The 18,142-nt window shown below is 37.4% G+C and overlaps 1 protein-coding gene across 18 annotated transcripts in view; it reads left to right on the top strand.

Moving 5' to 3' along the window:
- SYNE1 (spectrin repeat containing nuclear envelope protein 1) overlaps positions 1–18,142 on the top strand; it is a 466,561-nt gene that overhangs the window by 394,506 nt on the left and 53,913 nt on the right. For all 18 annotated transcript variants that reach the window (XM_081251412.1, XM_081251411.1, XM_081251427.1 and 15 more), the window contains 2 exons: positions 6,633–6,791; positions 9,860–10,026. In XM_081251412.1, the coding sequence (XP_081107538.1) occupies positions 6,633–6,791; positions 9,860–10,026 (326 nt within the window). The remainder of the gene's footprint in view (positions 1–6,632; positions 6,792–9,859; positions 10,027–18,142) is intronic.

Raw genomic sequence — 18,142 nt, 5'->3', positions numbered from 1 at the left:
ATGTCTCATTTTCAAAGTTAAAAACTTTAGAGAAACATGGCATAATCCCTCTGTTAAAGACCAAGTAGTGCGTTCATATTCCAATAGAAGCAATTGGTCAGAGGTCCGGATTGATTGGGGCTGCAGGCAAGGAGGAGGAGGCCGCGCTGTTTATAAGCATCACAGAGTAGAGGTAATGGAGAAAAGCATCCTGTCTTCAAATAGACTCACCAAATGGTTTGTTGTGCCTGTGTACAGCCGTGGCTTGCATTTGCTTTTATTCCTGTTTTGGTTTGCAGAGCTGTGTGTAATTCCAGTTGAGATATAAATATATCATCATTGTAATTGCTCGGTGTTCTTTCAAACTGTCATGGTAAAAATATTTGAAGCAGAAGAGGATGTGTTTCCTGTTCAGCTGCCTCACGCTCTGGAGGTTTTAACTGGTGTTTGTCAGCTGTTGGCAGTGCAGCCTGTTATACCCTTGAGAAAACGTAAATATGTGCTAAACTGATAAGTAATTTAAGGGTTTCCACTGAACTCAAAGACAGTGATGGTAAAGTTCACTTATCGTACAGCCTAAATATTAGTTTTACAAACCAAAAGGAAAATTCGGTCCCCATTATTAATTTAAATCTTTTGAAATGCTTTGGGCGCCAGTTTGTAACCAGAACTTGTGGCCTACCTGTTTCTTCTTTCAACCGTTGCTCTACATAAGCAAATGAAATGAAAGCAACACTTGCGTGGTATGTGAGAAAGACTAGAAATATATATTTAAGCTGCTTATTGAATACATGGGTGTCAGGAGGAAAAAATATTAAAAACTCAAATGATGCCCTGTTGTCATATATAGTTAAGTAGACTGAACTCTTGTTAAGTCTTTAGGATATACTGGTCACTTTCTAAAATTATTTTCTTATTTGAAGAATATATTCTATTATGAGCTTACAGTATTCCAGTGCATAAGACAGTGCATGGCACATAGTAGACACATGTTTACTGCAAACCATAAACATTTGCTTAATGAATTTTGGAACAAATGAAAGATTAATTTACAAATGACAAAAGTAAAGCTTAAGAAAGATAAGTAGCCTTGCCCTGGTCATATCATTAGTAAGTGATGGAGATTGTTTTTGAACCTCATCTGCCTCTGGATATTTGATCATAATGTTATATTGCAACCTGTATCAACGATTCAAGCTTTGCTGGTGCTGGTCATTTTTTTTTTTTGGCCATGCCATGCAGTTTGCAGGATCTTAGTTCCCCAACCAGGGATTGAACCCCAGCCCTCGGCATTGAAAGCGTGGCGTCTTTCCAGTCTAACCACTGGACCACCAGGGAATCCCTTTGCTGGTTCTATTTTCTATTGATATAAACAAATGCCTCAAATTTGTCTGACCTCCTCTATCCCTGTCTCTGAAATCAGAGTAATACCTACCCCTCAAAGTAATAATAGTTTTCTGTTATGTAGTCATCTTCCCTGCAGATGTTGTTGAGAAAAGCCCTAGAATTTATTCTTGCTGATGGCCAAGATTTGGGGGAAGAGGCAGAGAGGCGATGCACATAGCAAGACTTGTTAGTCTGAAGTCTGAAAGGCAGGGGTTTCTAACCTTTGCATGGAAAACAGTTGCTTCAGGCAGTTTCAACTATGAAAATATAGTTTCAGCTTGGACATTAATCAAAGCAGAATTTTAATACCAGCCTGACTCTGCTACTCTGTGAATGAAAAAGAAAGTCATATCCACGAGAAAGTTCAAAATCTTAGCAGATCAGATGACACTCTGCTGTCAGAGATTGAGAGGAAAATGGTGCTGGACGAATTGTGCTCTTCAGTGCTGTCTTGGTAAAGCTTAACGTAGGTGAAATTTGTCTCCAAAACTTTTAATCTTGTTTTCTTGGTTTTTCTCATTCCTATCAATACCCACACCAAGTAAATGCACTGTTGTTCTGTATTTTTCTGCCTCAAAGAAAAATTCATGGTAAACTGAATTATACTAATGGGGAAATACTTAATGGATTAATCAGTGTCACTCTACCCAGAGAAATTTTTATTTTAAAAGATCATATTAACTCAAAAGAGTGAATTTCTAATAGTGGCATTTCAAAAATTATGGCAGGTTATGGGGTTTGCCATCTAGGCAGCTCACTCAGCTTGGCCCTGGTATAGGTATCCCGGGCTCATAGTCTAATTCCCAACATTTTTTTTTTTTTGAGAGAACTTCTTCAGTATTTTTTTAACCATTTTTTTAATTGAAGTATAGTTAATTTACAATGTTGCGTTAGTTTCAGGTGTACAGCAAAGTGATTCAGAATATATATGTATTCTTTTTCAGGTTCTTTTCCATTATTGGTTATTGCGAGATATTGATTATAGTTCTTTGTGCTATACAGTAGGTCCTTGTTGGTTATCTATTTTATATATAGTAGTGTGTATATGTTAATCCCAACCTCCTAATTTATCCCCCCCCACCCGCTGTCCCCTTTAGTAACCATAAGTTTGTTTTCTATGTCTGTGAGTCTATTTCTGTTTTGTAAATAAGTTCATTTGTATCATTTTTTTAGATTCCACATATAAGTGATATCATATGATATTTGTCTTTCTCTGTCTGACTTCACTTAATATGATCATCTCTAGATCCATCCATGTTGCTGCAGATGGCATTATTTCATTATTTTTTATGGCTGAGTAATATTCCATTGTGTTTGTGTGTGTGTGTGTGTGTGTGTGTGTGTATATATATATATATATATATATGTATATATATATATATATATACACACACACACACACACCACATCTTCTTTATTCATTCATCTGTTGATGGACACTTAGGTTGCTTCCATGTCTTAGCTATTGTAAATAGTGCTGCTATGAACATAGGGGTGCATTTATCTTTTCAAATTAGAGGTTTCTCCAGATATATGCCCATGAGTGGGGTTGCGGGATCATATAGTAACTACATTTTTAGTTTTTTAAGGAACCTCCGTACTGTTCTCCATAGTGGCTGCACCAATTTACATTCCCACCAACAGTGTAGGAGGGTTCTTTTTTCTCTACACCCTCTCAAGCACTTATTATTTATAGACTTTTTGAAGATGGCCATTCTGACCAGTGTCAGGTGATACCTCATTGTAGCTTTGATTTGCCTTTCTCTAATAATTAATGATGTTGAGCCTTTCTTCATTGCCTGTTAGCCATCTGTATGTCTTCTTTGGAGAAGTGTCTATTTAGATCTTCTGCCCATTTTTTGATTGGGTTGTTTGTTTGTTTCATATTGAGCTGTATGAGCTATTTGTATATTTTGGAAACTAATCCCTTGTCGATCACATCATTAGCAAATATTTTCTCCCATTCTGTAGGTTGTCTTTTCATTTTGTTTATGGTTTCCTTTGCCATACAAAAGCTTTTAAGTTTAATTAGGTCCCATCTGTTTATTTTTGTTTTTATTTCCATTACTCCAGGATATGGATCCAAAAAGATATTGCTGTGATTTATGTCAAAAAGTGTTCTGCCTATGTTTTCCTCTAGGTGTTTTTTAGTATCCAGTCTTATCTTTAGGTCTTTAATCCATTTTGAGTTTATTTTTGTGTATGGTGTTAGAGAGTGTTCTAATTTCATTCTTTTACATATAGCTGTCCAGTTTTCCCAGCATCATTTATTGAAGAGACTGTCTTTTCTCCATTCTATATTCTTGCCTTCTTTGTTGCAGATTAGTTGACCATAGGTGCATGGGTTTATTTCTGGGCTTTCTATCCTGTTCCATTGATCTATGTGTCTGTTTTTTGTGCTAGTACCATACTGTTTTGGTTACTGTGGCTTCATAGTATAGTCTGAAGTCAGGGATCCTGATTCCTCCAGCTCCCTTTTTCTTTTTCAAGATGGCTTTGGCTATTCACAGTCTTTTGTGTTTCCATACACATTAAAAATTATTTTATTCTAGTTCTGTGAAAAATGCCATTGGTAATTTGATAGAGATTGCATTGAATCTGTAGATTGCCTTGGGTAGTATGGTCATTTTATCAATATAGCTTCTTCCAATCCAAGACCATGGTATTTCTTTTCATCTGTTTGTGTGGTCTTCAGTTTCTTTCATCAGCACCTTATAGTTTTCAGAGTATAGATCTTTTGCCTGCTTAGGTAGGTTTATTCCTAGGTATTTCATTCTTTTTCATGTGATTAATTCCCACTCTTTTCTAGGATATAGAATCACAGACATTTGGGGCTGTGAGGGACCTTGAATATTATTTACCTAATCATTAACAGAGCCAACCCTAGGCAGAATTGCTAACTAGGAAGTGTTTAACACCTTAGAAATATTTTCATTTTCATTTAAAAAAAGGAAATTTATTCAAAATGCATTGAAGAGTAAAATAGATCCATGGATAAAGGAATATATGTGTTAAAGCAAAATGTTAACAATTTTAGAGTCTAGGGAGTATATCATAGCTGTTTACCATACAATTCCTTCAACTTTTCTGTATGTCTGATTTTTTTTTTTTAATAAAGTATTGCCGGAAAAAGGAAAATTGAAAGGTAGGTGTTTAATGTGGTGGGATGAATGGCAGAAAGTCTAGCATTATCAACATGACTGTTTAGAATGTCTGCAAAAGTGGATTATCTTCTTACCACTAAAATCACATTTTATTTTGCTAATGTGCAGTTTAGCTCAACTAGAAACATTCCTTAGTATCTCAACCAGCACTGCAAAGACAAGAGTATTATGACGTCAGAAAGTTTTAGAATTCTGGAAAGGATTGTTCTAGACCTAGAGATAAGAAAACAGGCGTATTGTATCTATATTGTATAAAGAACTATTAAAACTCAATAATAAAAAACAATCCAATTAAGAAATGGGCAAGAAATTTGACCAGATAGCTCTCCAAAGAGGACATACAAATGGCCAAGAATATGAGAAGATTCTCAACGTCATTAGCCATCAGGGAAATGCAAATCAAAACCACAATGAGATAGCACTTTATATCCAGTAGGATGACTGCAATCCAAAAGACAGATAATAACAGGTGTTGGTGAGTATGTGGAGAAATTGGAACCCTACTACTGGTGGGAATGTAAAATGTTGCAGGCACTTTACAAAACAATCTGTAGTGTTGCCATATAACCTAGCAAGTCTACTCCTGGGAATATGCCCCAAGAGAAATGAAACATATGCCCACTTGTACTCAAGTGTTCATAGCAGGATTATTCATAATAGCTAAAAAGTGGACACAACTCAAATGTCCATCAATAGATTAATTGATAAATAAAATGTGGTATATCTATATGGAAACATATGTTCAGCAATAAAAAGGAATGAAGTACTGATGCATGCTCCAACATGGATGAACCTTAAAAACATTATGCTAAGTGAAAGGAGTCCATCACAAAAGATAACACATCAAATGATTCCATTTATGTGAAATGTCCAGAATAGACAAATCCACAGAGATAGAGAGTAGGTTAAGGCTGGGAGGAGGGTGCAGGGGTAGGTAAAGGAGTGAGTACTGATGGGTACAGGGGATTTGGGTTTTTTTTTATATTTATGAACATGTTATAGCATTGATGGTGGTAGTGGCTTTGAAACTGTGAACATGCTGAAAACAGCTGAGTCACACACTTTAAACAGGAAATGGTGTGGAAACTACATCTCAGCAAAGCTGTTACAGGGAAAAGAAAAGAAACAAAGATACAAAAATCAAAATAGAAAGCAGGCAGGGAAATAAAAGAACTTGCTCAAAGTAAAGTGATCACGATAGAGCTGATCAGGGATTGTGCCTCTTCCACTGACACTCCACTCTCTCCTGACACCTGACGCTCAATTAATTCTTCCCTCCTTCCCTATTTTTCTTTCATTTTTTCTTTCTTTCCTTTTTCCCTTTTCCTTCCTTCCTTCTTTTCTTTTTTCTACCCTTTACCTTCCTCCTTTTCTTATTCCTTCTTTTCTTTCCTATTTCTTTCCTTCTTAGTAAAAGTACATTCCATGATCCTGTATCATAGCTGCACAGAACCAACTGTAGCGAGAAGCTAGATTTTTTTAAAAATAAATTTATTTATTTATTTATTTTTGGCTGCATTGGGTCTTCATTGCCGTGCACGGGCTTCCTCTAGTTGGAGAGAGCAAGGGCTACTCTTCGTTGCGGTGCGCGGGCTTCTCATTGTGGTGGCTTCTCTGGTTTTGGAAAATGGGCTCTAGGAGTGTGGGCTTCAGTAGTTGTGGCTTGTGGGCTCAGTAGTTGTGGCTCACAGGCTCTAGGCATGTGGGCTTCAGTAGCTGTGGCACGTGGGCTCAGTTGCTCCGTGGCATGTGGGATCTTCCAGGACCAGGGTTCAAACCCATGTCCCCTGCACTGGCAGGTGGATTCTTAACCACTGTACCACCAGGGAAGTCCCGAGAAACTAGACTGTTCAGAACCTTTAGTAAGTGAATGTGCATGTGGCTCTTTGGGAGGGAAGTAGAGGCTTCTGTGTCTCCCACTTGTGAAACTTGCTAGGCTAGAGCGGAGCTCCTGGGACTGGGCCTCAGGGAACAGTGGCCTAAAGAGATGCACAACTACTGCTCATCTTAGTCGACCCAACAGAGTTTATTTGCTCTTTTCCTCAGGGTATGAGTTCCACTCTGATTATCCTTTTGCATTTTCTCCCATTTTAAACTTTTCAGCTCTCCTTAAGGCAGCAGCAAGTAAGTGAGAGACTGAATGAATGGGCCGTCTTCAGTGAAAAGAACAAGGAGCTTTGCGAATGGTTGACTCAGATGGAAAGCAAAATTTCTCAGAATGGAGACATTCTCATTGAAGAAATGATTGAGAAGCTCAGGAAGGTATGGGATGTGTGGCTACATGTGCTTAGATGCTCTTTTAATGAGTACAGAAGACAACCTTACTCCTAGTTACTTTCCTGAGAAAGGAGCACTCTATTATAAACATTTTATCTTTTTAAATATAAAATAAACTTGACTGAAAAGACCTCCTTTACATACAGAATATATAGAATTTTTTCAATTTGCGATGAAATAGATTATCTGCTGATAGATAATGTTCAGTATTTTTAGATTTTATCTACCTGTTCAGCAGGAATTATTTATGTGTGTTGGTTGTCTTTGTTTTTAATTGAAGTATAGTTGATTTATTGTTTGTTTTTAAAGAGGTAAAATCACCAGGGAGGAACTAAAAGAAAAAATTCCTAAGATCAATTAAACTGTCATTTTCTCTGTAAGTCATGATTTATAGACAGTTACAGGAATGAGGACTTACCTGAGAATTTTAGCTTCATATTAATTTCAAGTTATGTATGATTATTAAGCTATTTTATATGCTCAAATGGATCTAGATCATTTTTCATGTCTGTACAGGACTGGTCAAATTTACTAGCATTTAAAAATGTTTTTGATGGTTTCAGCAGTGTTTCCACACTGTTTTTGAACAGCTAATCATTTAAATTTTATATCTCTTCTAAGTACATATCACCATCTGAAGTGCAATGCATTTTCCCAATTTACTTGTTTATTATCTGTCTACAGTGAAGCCCCACTGGACTGTAAGCCTCACGGGAACAGGGACTTTGTCTGTTTTGTTCATTGCTGTATCTCCTGCAACCAGAGCAATGCCTGACTTTTCATAAGTACTCAGTCATTACTTACTGAATAAATGAATTATAGCTTCATTCATTATGAAAAGAAATATAAATAATTATTAGGAAAAATATCTTTACCTACAAAGTTATTAATATTACATCTTGGCTTTGGAGTTTATTTTTCTCTCATGTATGTGCTTGGGCATATACACAGAAAAACAAAAACTCCAGAGCCAGTATGTGATATGAATAACTCTATAGGTTTACTTAAAATTGCAAGTTCTAAGCATCAGCATTTGTATATTTGTTATTGTAAACCTTTAAAATGTGGGCTGAGATGATACAGATTTCATTTCAGCATCGCTAAAAGCTCTACCCTTTGCTGGTTTCTGGGTGTCAGATAATGTTCTACCAGACATGATTAATGTATAATAGGTATTATAGTGAAGTTTGCTATAGAATAAATTTTAATTAAATGTATTTATACTCTGATTGATTTTTATCATGAAATTTAAGATGCATATTTTGGGGGCTTGACACACAGATAATTTTTTTATACTATTTGGTAACATTTGAAATAATTTTTTTTTTTTTTTTTTTTTTTTTTTTTTTTTTTGCTGTACGCGGGCCTCTCACTGCTGTGGCCTCTCCCGTTGCGGAGCACAGGCTCCGGACACACAGGCTCCGCGGCCATGGCTCGCGGGCCCAGCCGCTGCGCGGCATGTGGGATCTTCCGGGATAGGGGCACGAACCCGTGTCCCCTGCATCGGCAGGCGGACTCTCAACCACTGCGCCACCAGGGAAGCCCTGAAATAATTTTTAAAATATCAACTCTACCATTCTGTATATATAATAAGTTATGGACTTTAAAATAAAGTCTTTATGAGCTTACCCCATGTGGTATCTCTTTTGTAAAGAAGAATAACATGGAGGCTTGGTAATTTTGACAACTTAGAAAAAAGAAATTAATAAACAGACTGTAACCATGGTATGGGTACCTACTGACATTAACACTCAACATTGTACTTTAAAAGACAACCTAAGAGTATTATTTTACTATAACTACTATTTTAAGCTTAGCATAATTCCTTTGAAATAAACATTTCTCAGTAATATCATCTCAAATTTGTAAAAACACATTATAGCTATTAAGAAATGCACCTGGTATATTGGTCTTTGACTCCCATGGGCTTGAAGTAACATAGAAAGGAGAGTAGGTGGAGGTGCTGGGCCTGAAGAGGCACTCACAACTGCAGCAGAATAAAATTACCCCAGCTCCATCCATTCTTTGGGGCCCTTTTTACTTAGATAACTGATTTGAGAGGGTAGCCCTGTTACCAAGGTAACTTGAGAGCAATAGAAGGTGAAGATATCCATATTCCTATCATATCTGTCTTGGTATATTATTTTGCTGAGAAAATATTTGCTGCCTAACAGGAACTTAAGCCAGAAATGAAAAACATGATTCTAAAGTTTGGATGCTGTCACTGTGACAAGAAAGTAAGAGGATCAGTCGGTCCAGAGCCTGGGGGGAGGGTGGGGGGGACAGGTAGGGGTCAAGGGGGGATGTCCTTTCATCATCACTTAAATCATGCTGTTCAGTGGCCTTTCTGTTACTATAGACCACATTGAGAGCCTGTCCTTCTTACCTAAAGCAATCCTTAAGAGGAGCTACTACAGAAACTGGATAGATGAGGAAGGTTTGAGACCCACTGATCCTCTAAGACCAATGGTTATTGTTCTTGAGAGTTAATTTGCCAATGATTTATGTGCTGTAAAATATTGACACTGTATAGAGGGCAGCTCTTTAAAATGAAAGTAGGCTTTTAAATCATTCTGCACAAGTAATAGTTGACATACACATACATATATACATTTACATATACACACACAGTCACACATCTTATTAGCATCTTGTCAGCTATTTGTATGAGGATTGATTCTAAGTATAACATGTGGTTGGTGATTACAGCAACAAGGTATAACTTCCCAGCATTGAAATCCTTCAAGCTTTGTCTTTTGTTTCTATGTACATACTTTTATTGCTTTTTTTAATGCCCATTTGAAGTAAATGGAAAGCACCCCCACTTCCTTTAAGAACATCTATATAAAAATTCAATCTGGACTTTGCCTACTTACCGAAAATAACAGGTACCACTAATTCTTGTGTACTGGGACTCATATTCACACAGTGTTCCTTCTGCCCGAACTATTTCCAAGCAGTAGAAAACTGTAATTATCATGTTTCTAGTAGAGCCAGACTGAATGCCTCAAGAATATGCTTTCTGACCTCTGTGATTGCCATTTATTACACAGGATTATCAAGAGGAAATTGCTATTGCCCAAGAGAACAAAATACAGCTCCAGCAAATGGGAGAACGACTTGCCCGAGCCAGCCATGAAAGCAAAGCATCTGAGATTGAATACAAGCTCGGGAAGATCAATGACCGGTGGCAGCACCTCCTGGACCTCATGGCAGCCAGGTAAAAAGGACCTTCATCAATAGGACACACATGCAGAATCTCAAAGCATTCAGGCCGCCTTCCATTTCAGCTAAAGATCATCCAATAAATCTCTGTGTTCTTTATCCCAGCATTTCAGTTCATGCTTGTCTCATAAATGTCACTTTTCGTTAACTTTAAAATTCTCCTTCTTATTTCATAAATTCAGTGGTGTTTGCATTTAACTGAAAGAGGGAAAGTCATATCCAAACAAAATCCATTCCCAAGAGAAAATTCTGTATTCTGGGGCTTCATAGTACTCAACCTCCTATAAGGAAGAAAGTGAAACTGCTGACGGTGGAGGGTGTGTTTGTCTGAAGTGGCAAATTATATCTATATAATTATATAAATATAGTATATTTAATTAATATATACATATATATATATATATAATCACATTCCTACTGTCTTTTTGATTAGCAAGGTGTGGGAATAAATCTAATTATTGCCATTCTGCTTAGACGTAAAACTAATCTGCTGCATTACTGTAATTTTGTACTTAGCTCTAGTGATAACTATAAGTGTCTACCTCATATCTGAGAGGAATGTTACATTCAGTTTCTGTTGCGGAAGGGCAGGGTGAGCGAAAGGGATAAAAGTAAAAAGAAAAAGTATCTAAGGATCTTTACTGCAATATAGAAATCTGATATGATTGAATGCAGCACTGTGTTATTTGACAGAAGGGTTATTTTTTAAAGGGAAGAGCTAGGTAGATGCTTTATTTGAGGTGAACTTTGCTTCTTGTTGGAACGTAGCCTCCATGAGGGCAGGCATCTTTGCCCATTCTATTCACTGTATATCACAAGCACCAAGAACAGTACCTGAATGCAGTTGGGGCTCAATAAATATTTGAATGAATGTATGAATGAATACTTGAATATTTGAATGGATAGTCTTCTTTATGGCAGTTAGGAGAGTTGGAATGTTACACATGCTTCTGATTCACAGCCATTTGGGAGCTATCCCAAAATACACTTTTTTAAAAATCCGGATTATTTTCCTTAGCCATGCTGCATGAAGGTGGACATGAAATAGTGCCTTTTGAATACTGTGTGCCCACAAAGACTTCATATGGGCATGGCAAGTCCATGTGTTGATTTTAAAAAACATTTAGTATATTTCTTTTTCTATAAGGGAGTTATCAAAGAGGGTCTCATTTAAGAAGGTGAGATTATAATTTGTTTTAGCGAGAATGAAACAAAAATGGAATAAATGTTTACCAATTTTTAAAATGTTTAATGATAGTATTATAATAGCTAACATTTACTAAACCCTTAGTTTGTAGCAATGACCATGCTAAAGACTTCATGTACATCTTCTCATGTGCTGTTCACAGCATTCTTTGAGGTGGGTATTATTATTATACCCATTTTCCAGATGCAGAATGCTGAGGCTCAGGTTTGCCCCTGGTCATGCACGTGCTGAGTGGCAGAGTCTGTATTCTCTGACTCTACAGCCCATGCCCTAGAATACTACACGCTCCTACCTGCCAAGCTTATCACTTCTTTGTCCCTGTTCTAGAGAATGCAATTAAAGGGAAGTTAGATTCTGTTATTTATTTCTACAATCTAATTTCCCAGTCCTTTGTGAAGTACTGACAGCGACTATGAGAGATATAGGAGGTACAAAGACTGAAGCCCTTTCTTCAAGGAGTTCATAGTGGGAATTTAGACATGTGAAGAAATCAAGTAAAATGATGTGCTAAATGCCTTAGTAAAAGTACCATAAAGAGATGGAAACTTAACGGTGCAGCTTAAACTACTGTAAGTATTTAGGCATTGGTAGATTTTAGAATCCCAGTGCTGTGTTTAGCCTCACTCCTCAGTCACTGATAACCAAATCTTATTTCAGAGGGAGGAACTGAAGCCCTTTGTGCTATAAATACCCTTCTTAGGGAAGCTGCCCACTTGGTAAACATCCCTGGATTTTTTTCAGTCAGATTATGACTCATGGATTGGCTTTCATTTCCATGTAATCCAGTTAAACTAGTTAATATTCTTTTCCAATTTTTAGTTCGTTCAGTGGTGTGGAATATGGGGTTGCACTAAATCAAAATGTTTTAAATTTAATTTAATCATAAGCAGCTAGTTTGGTGTATGCCCAGCTGGTAGCCAGCATTACATACAATGAGTTAGGTGTTTACTCCTCAAAGCCATGTTTATTTGTAACTTTTCTATCTAGTTTTTCAATCAAGAATTTTCTAGGTGTTATTTAGTTAATTTTTCCAAAGACATGCTCATATGTTCCTACTTTTGTAGAATCTCATCATACACAGATGTAATATATATATTGTCCATTTCTAATTATCTCCTTCCAACATAGACCAGATGACATTTTGACCATTCATTTGTCCTGAAGTTTAATGCCACACTGGATTCATAGTTCCTTGAAGCCTCTCCTAAATGACACTCAGCCATCACATTTGCTTTCCACTTTTTGGTTTATTGCCTGTGCTTGTGCACAGGCAAGATGACTGTCTTCCATACCCATCTTCAACTATGACCTGCCAGCTGAAATACTAAGTTTCTATGATTCAGTCTCATTCACTACTCTTCCCTCTTCCAAATTTTTTTTAACATTGATTAATTGAAACAGAACGTAACTTATGCCTTTGGATATTTTTATGTTGTTTTGATTCTGTTGGGAATGGAGAGGTTATTTTTGAAGATGATCATATTTTCAGGTGAACAGCTTCCCAGCTAGCAGAAAGATGGAAAAAAGAAAGAAGATTCACTGATAATAACCTGTTATATACAAATAGAATGCATAACTTTGAGTCAGATTCCTATTACTAGTGGATTAGCTTAGACCATTCTAAGTACAAAGTAGATATGTTTTGCTTTGAATTTTTAAACTGACTGTCACCAAGCATTGTCAGCTTTTTAGGATAACAAAAAAATTTGTTCAGTTATTTTTAGGGCTCAATGGATAATATTATCGTATACTTTCTAGACCTACTCAGTTCAATATAGCAGTCACTAGCTACATGTGGCAATTTAAATGAGTTGAAATGGAGTACAATTAAATTAGAATGTTTTTTAAACAATCTGATTTTATTTTTTATTTTTATTTTATCTTATTTATTTAGTTTTGGCTGTGTTGGGTTTCGTTGCTGTGCGCTGGCTTTCTCTAGTTGCGGCGAGCAGGGGCTACTCTTCATTGTGGTGCGTGGGCTTCTCATTGCGGTGGCTTCTCTTGTTGCGGAGCACGGGCTCTAGGCATGTGGGCTTCAGTAGTTGTGGCACATGTGCTCAGTAGTTGTGACTCTAAGAGTGCACACTCAGTAGTTGTGGCCTACGGGCTTAGTTGCTCTGCAGCATGTGGGATCTTCTTGGACCAGGGATCGAACGGGTGTCCCCTGCATTGGCAGGCGGATTCTTAACCACTGAGCCACCACGGAAGCCCCCAATTAAATTAGAATTTAATTTTAATTACAGTCAGTTGCACTAGGCACATTTCCAGTGCTCAGTAACCGCACGAGGATACTGTCTACCTTATTGGATACTGCAGACACAGAACATTTTCGTTATCTCAGAAAGTTCTGTTGATCAGTGCTGGCCTAGATACTTAAAAGCATTTCTGAGCCTTTAGCTTTCATTAAGAGTCAACATAATTTGACTCTAACTGTAATTTCTGTAAAAAAAAAAATTGGTGTAACTGTAATTTCTGTAAAACTGTCTTCAAGGACTCTAGCTCTCATTTTATCAGTGGACCTTATGCAAAAACCCACATGGCAATTTTTCCAGCGCCTAGCACTAACAGAAAATGTCTTTTAGCATCAGTAGTTCAGAGCTTCTAATAATAGAGAACACATTATTAAACATTTCCCATCTTGGTATCTAGGAACGTCAGACTCAAGTTGTTTGCCCTGCTGTAATGACTTTTTTTTAGTTAACTGGACTCTCTAATATAAGGATATTCTTCTTTCCTCTACCAAACCTAACTACCCATCACCAAAGACAAAGCACACATTAGTTATTTGGTTCTTTTTTTTTTAATAATAGTTTTATTGAGATACAATTCACATACCATACAACTCATATATCAAAAGTATACAATTAAGCGATTTTTAGTATATTTACAGAGCTGTGCATCCATCACCATAATCAATTTTAAAACATTTTCCTCACCCCCAAATAAAAACTTTAACCCCTTTTTTCCTTTCTGCCCTCCCTCCTTTTCCTCCAGTCCCAGGCAACTACTAATCCACTTCCTGCCTATTTAGATTTACCTATTCTGGACAGTTCATATACACGATATCCTACAATATGTGGTCCCTTATGACTGGTTGTTTTTAACTGTGTTTTAATTATAATTCCCTTAAACATTGCATAGAAGTAAAAACAAATATAATTTTTAAAAACTATGGAATGCCTCCTGTTTATGAAGTACTTCCTCTGTATGTTGCTACAGGGCAGAAGCTGGCAAACTCTCTGCTTGGGGCCATATGGTAAATAATCTAGGCTGTGTGGGCTGAACAGTCCCTAACAAAGCCCTCTTCCATTGAATCACAAAAGCAGCCTTAGACAGTGTGTAGAGAAGCCAAACAGGTTCCAGTAACATTTTATTACCAAAACAGGTGACCAGACATAGTTTGCAGACACCCCTGTGGGATGTAAAGATGACAAAGAAAATGGTTCCCAACCAAATAAGGGTAAAAGGTGAAGTGAGGATACGCGTGGTTCCTCACCTCAAGGCCTTCCCCTTTCTGTTACTTCTTCCTGCTCTCTCTCCTCTGTCTGGCCAGGCCAGCCCCTAATTCTTCTTCATGCTCCTCCTTTTCTCTAGATTAGATTAGATTCTTCTCATCTGCTCAGTAGGCTTTCTGTACAGAGTCCATAGCATTTCTCTTGATTATAATAAATATCTTGTGTGATAGATTGTTTAAAGTTTCTTTCCTCCATTGAAATGTAAGTATCTGACTTGATCACCACAGTAATCCCAGAACCTAACATAGTTCTTTGCATATAATTGTCACTCCAGTATTTGTTGAGTTTGTCAATCTGAGACATAGTGTTTGAAATGTGCCCTGCATACAGATAAGAATATAGCAGAGCCTGGGCTTAGGGCTTTTGCCTGAATTATAAGGTGTTTCTGCTTCACCTACACTGTGATGTTCGGCAAATTACTTATCTTCTCAGTGCTTCAATTACACGGTGTAAAAGGTTATCAGGGGGATTAAATGAGGTGGTACCTGTAAACCACTTAGCACAGTGAAGTGCTCAGTCAACAAATGTCCGCTGTCATCCCAGAGGGAGTTTAGAGGCTTGTGCAGTACAAGGAAGGCTTTGCAAAGTTGTAGCAGCTGACCTCAGAAGGGTTTTCAGTCTAATGGGAGTTCTGCCCAAACAAGAGGAAAAAGAAAACTTAATTCTTGGAATTTGTGGCTGGTATTACCTCATGGCAATCCATTCAGAAAAGTCAAGCCAGGATCAGGAATTCTTTGATGCAGCAAGTAAGGAAATGACCAAGAACTAATCAAGATTCCTAGGTTTAGTTCACCTTGTTCCAGCTGTGTGACCTAGGGCTTAACTGTATAACCTCTCTGAGCCCTATAGTCCTCATTTTCAAAGTGTTCATTAAAACAACTGCCACATCTCCAATGAGACAACATAGGGGAAAGGACCATGTATACTATAAAATGCTATATGTGCCAGTCTTATTGTTTTTTTTTTTTTTTTTTTTTTTTTTTGCGGTACGCGGGCCTCTCACCATTGTGGCCTCTCCCATTGCGGAGCACAGGCTCCGGACGCGCAGGCCCAGCGGCCATGGCTCACAGGCCCAGCCGCTCCGCGGCATGTGGGATCTTCCCGGACCGGGGCACGAACCCGTGTCCCCTGCATCAGCAGGCGGACTCTCAACCACTGTGCCACCAGGGAAGCCCCAGTCTTATTCTTTTAGATGGCTGCAGAGCATTCCACGGTTCATTCCACAGAACATTCCACATTCCATTTATACAACGTGATTTATCCAGTATTTTCCCTATTGATGGAAATTGATATTATTGCCATTTTTTTGGTACTACAATAATTGTGTCTTTAAAGCCTAGCCTTATGTTTAATTCATTAGAATAAATATATTGTGCTAAGGATAATGAACATGGGAAAAAAAATTAACCCATGGGAAAAACTATATAAAGTAAAAAGGAATTAAACTAAGGAAATAATGGCAATAAAAATTTTTAAAGATCTAAGTTTTTTAAATGTTAATGATAATCACGAAAAACCAAATTTGTCTACTGTTATGGAATTATGACCAATATATTCCTTTAACCAAATTTACATATGTACATTCCTGATAAAAATAATATATCAGTGGAGTGATTGTTTTATAAAGAATTCACAATAGCATATCTTTAAGTAGCAGGATTTTTAAAATAATTTTATTTATGACCAAGTTTTCTGGAATTTTTAAAATGTAAAATGCAGGTTTGTTTCTTTTATAAAGAAAATGTATTACTATTTTAAAAGCAGTCAACTCACACAACCAGAACCAAATGCTTTGTTTTATTTTAGTTGCAATTCATCATATTGGCCTTTAAAAAAAATTAGCAAATGTTCATTATCTATTTATTTATTTGTAATTTATTTGTGTGTATGTATGTTAAAATCCAAAAAGGATTTAAAGCAGACAGCATTAGTCATTTTTTATTAAATTACCAGTAATGAGTAATTTGGGAGCTTATTTTCTTTAAGAACTTAAATTATGAAATTTATATACAGTCAGTGCAGAAAATTTAGAAACTCTTGAAATTCACAAAAGAAAAAAAAGTTATCTGAGATTCCGCCAAGCTAATGAACCGATCCTTTTTAAAATTACCTTAAAATGAACATTATTTTTGTCACTTTATATCATTATTTTTTTAAAAGACAAAGGTTTATGTAAGAGGAGAACAGTATTTCTTCATTACTTTTCATGTTCAAATAGTCTATTTAAAGGTGAAGAGCAAGCACTTTCCCACAGAATATCTTGTCCATCCCATCTTCCCAAACAGCCCCTAAAACTCCTACTTAGCACCACTTAACTGGCAAATCAGACTGAAGAAAAAAAGCAGTTGCTCCTTTTTGCTGCTACAGTTTGCCGCCGTACTCGTAGAGGTTTTGCTTGTTTGCATTTGGTACATTTATCTTTGCAAATACCTTTTCCAACTTAAACTGCCTGCGAGAAAAGTCGAAGGTCCTTCCAGAATGGCAGAGTGTCTGCAGCCGGTCTTATTTTTGATACCCTTCTTTCTTTAGACCTGGAGCCTCCCCCTCCTAGCAGATTACCCTGAGCCTTTTCCCTTCTTACACTCGTGGCCTACATTCCAGGAGATCAAGCCTGGCACATGTTAATGAATGTAGGTTTTATTTAGAAACATGACCACTTGTCACTCACTGCTCAGTGTCATATTGTCAGGCAGAGACTTACCAACATTTGTCTGGAGTGAGCATTTTCATACTTTCATACACAGACTGGGGAAACTTTCATCCCCACGCAGGGTTTAGCCTTTTGCTCTGCAAACCTGACTTTTGCAAGTGGAAACTTCATGGTGGTGGCGGAAGATCCGTGTGCCCTGAGGATGGCAGAGGACGGCTGTGTGGACGCAGACCTCCCCGATTGTAACTGCAGTATCACAAGGCAGGCATCTCCTTGAGTTTCTTCCCTTGGGCATAGCTTTCATGTTACATGGGGGTTATAGGATGGATGCTGGAGCTTTACTCCATAATTGTGTTGGCCAGTGTTACGTGGAGATGACTGGTGTGAGGAGATCGTTGGCTGTGGACTCCTCAGGCTTATTTGTCAGTTTGTTTTCTTGTCTCCTACTGGGCCTGCGGAGCTGGATGAAAAGGTTAATGGACTTTGTTATGGTTCAGTATCTACTTGTCTTGGGACTGGATGCATCATACGAGGAGTATGGTTACAGTAGAGAGCCTGAGACACAGGAAAGAGATTCAGAAAAAGATTCAGTGGAAAGGTCCTGTTAGTCCATCATCTGCTATTTAAAGGATGGGCTCCTGCTGAAACTGAAATTCAGTCATGGCCAGTCACAGCTTTGTAGCTGAAAGCGTTCCCTTTAATAAATAAAAATCTACTCATGTTTCAGGGGCCGGGAGAG

This window comes from Mesoplodon bidens (genome assembly GCF_964165515.1).
Source record: "Mesoplodon bidens genome assembly, chromosome: 12".
NCBI lineage: Eukaryota > Metazoa > Chordata > Mammalia > Artiodactyla > Ziphiidae > Mesoplodon > Mesoplodon bidens.
The sequence above is the reverse complement of the archived record's forward strand: the minus strand, read 5'-3'. Positions and strand labels throughout refer to the sequence as shown.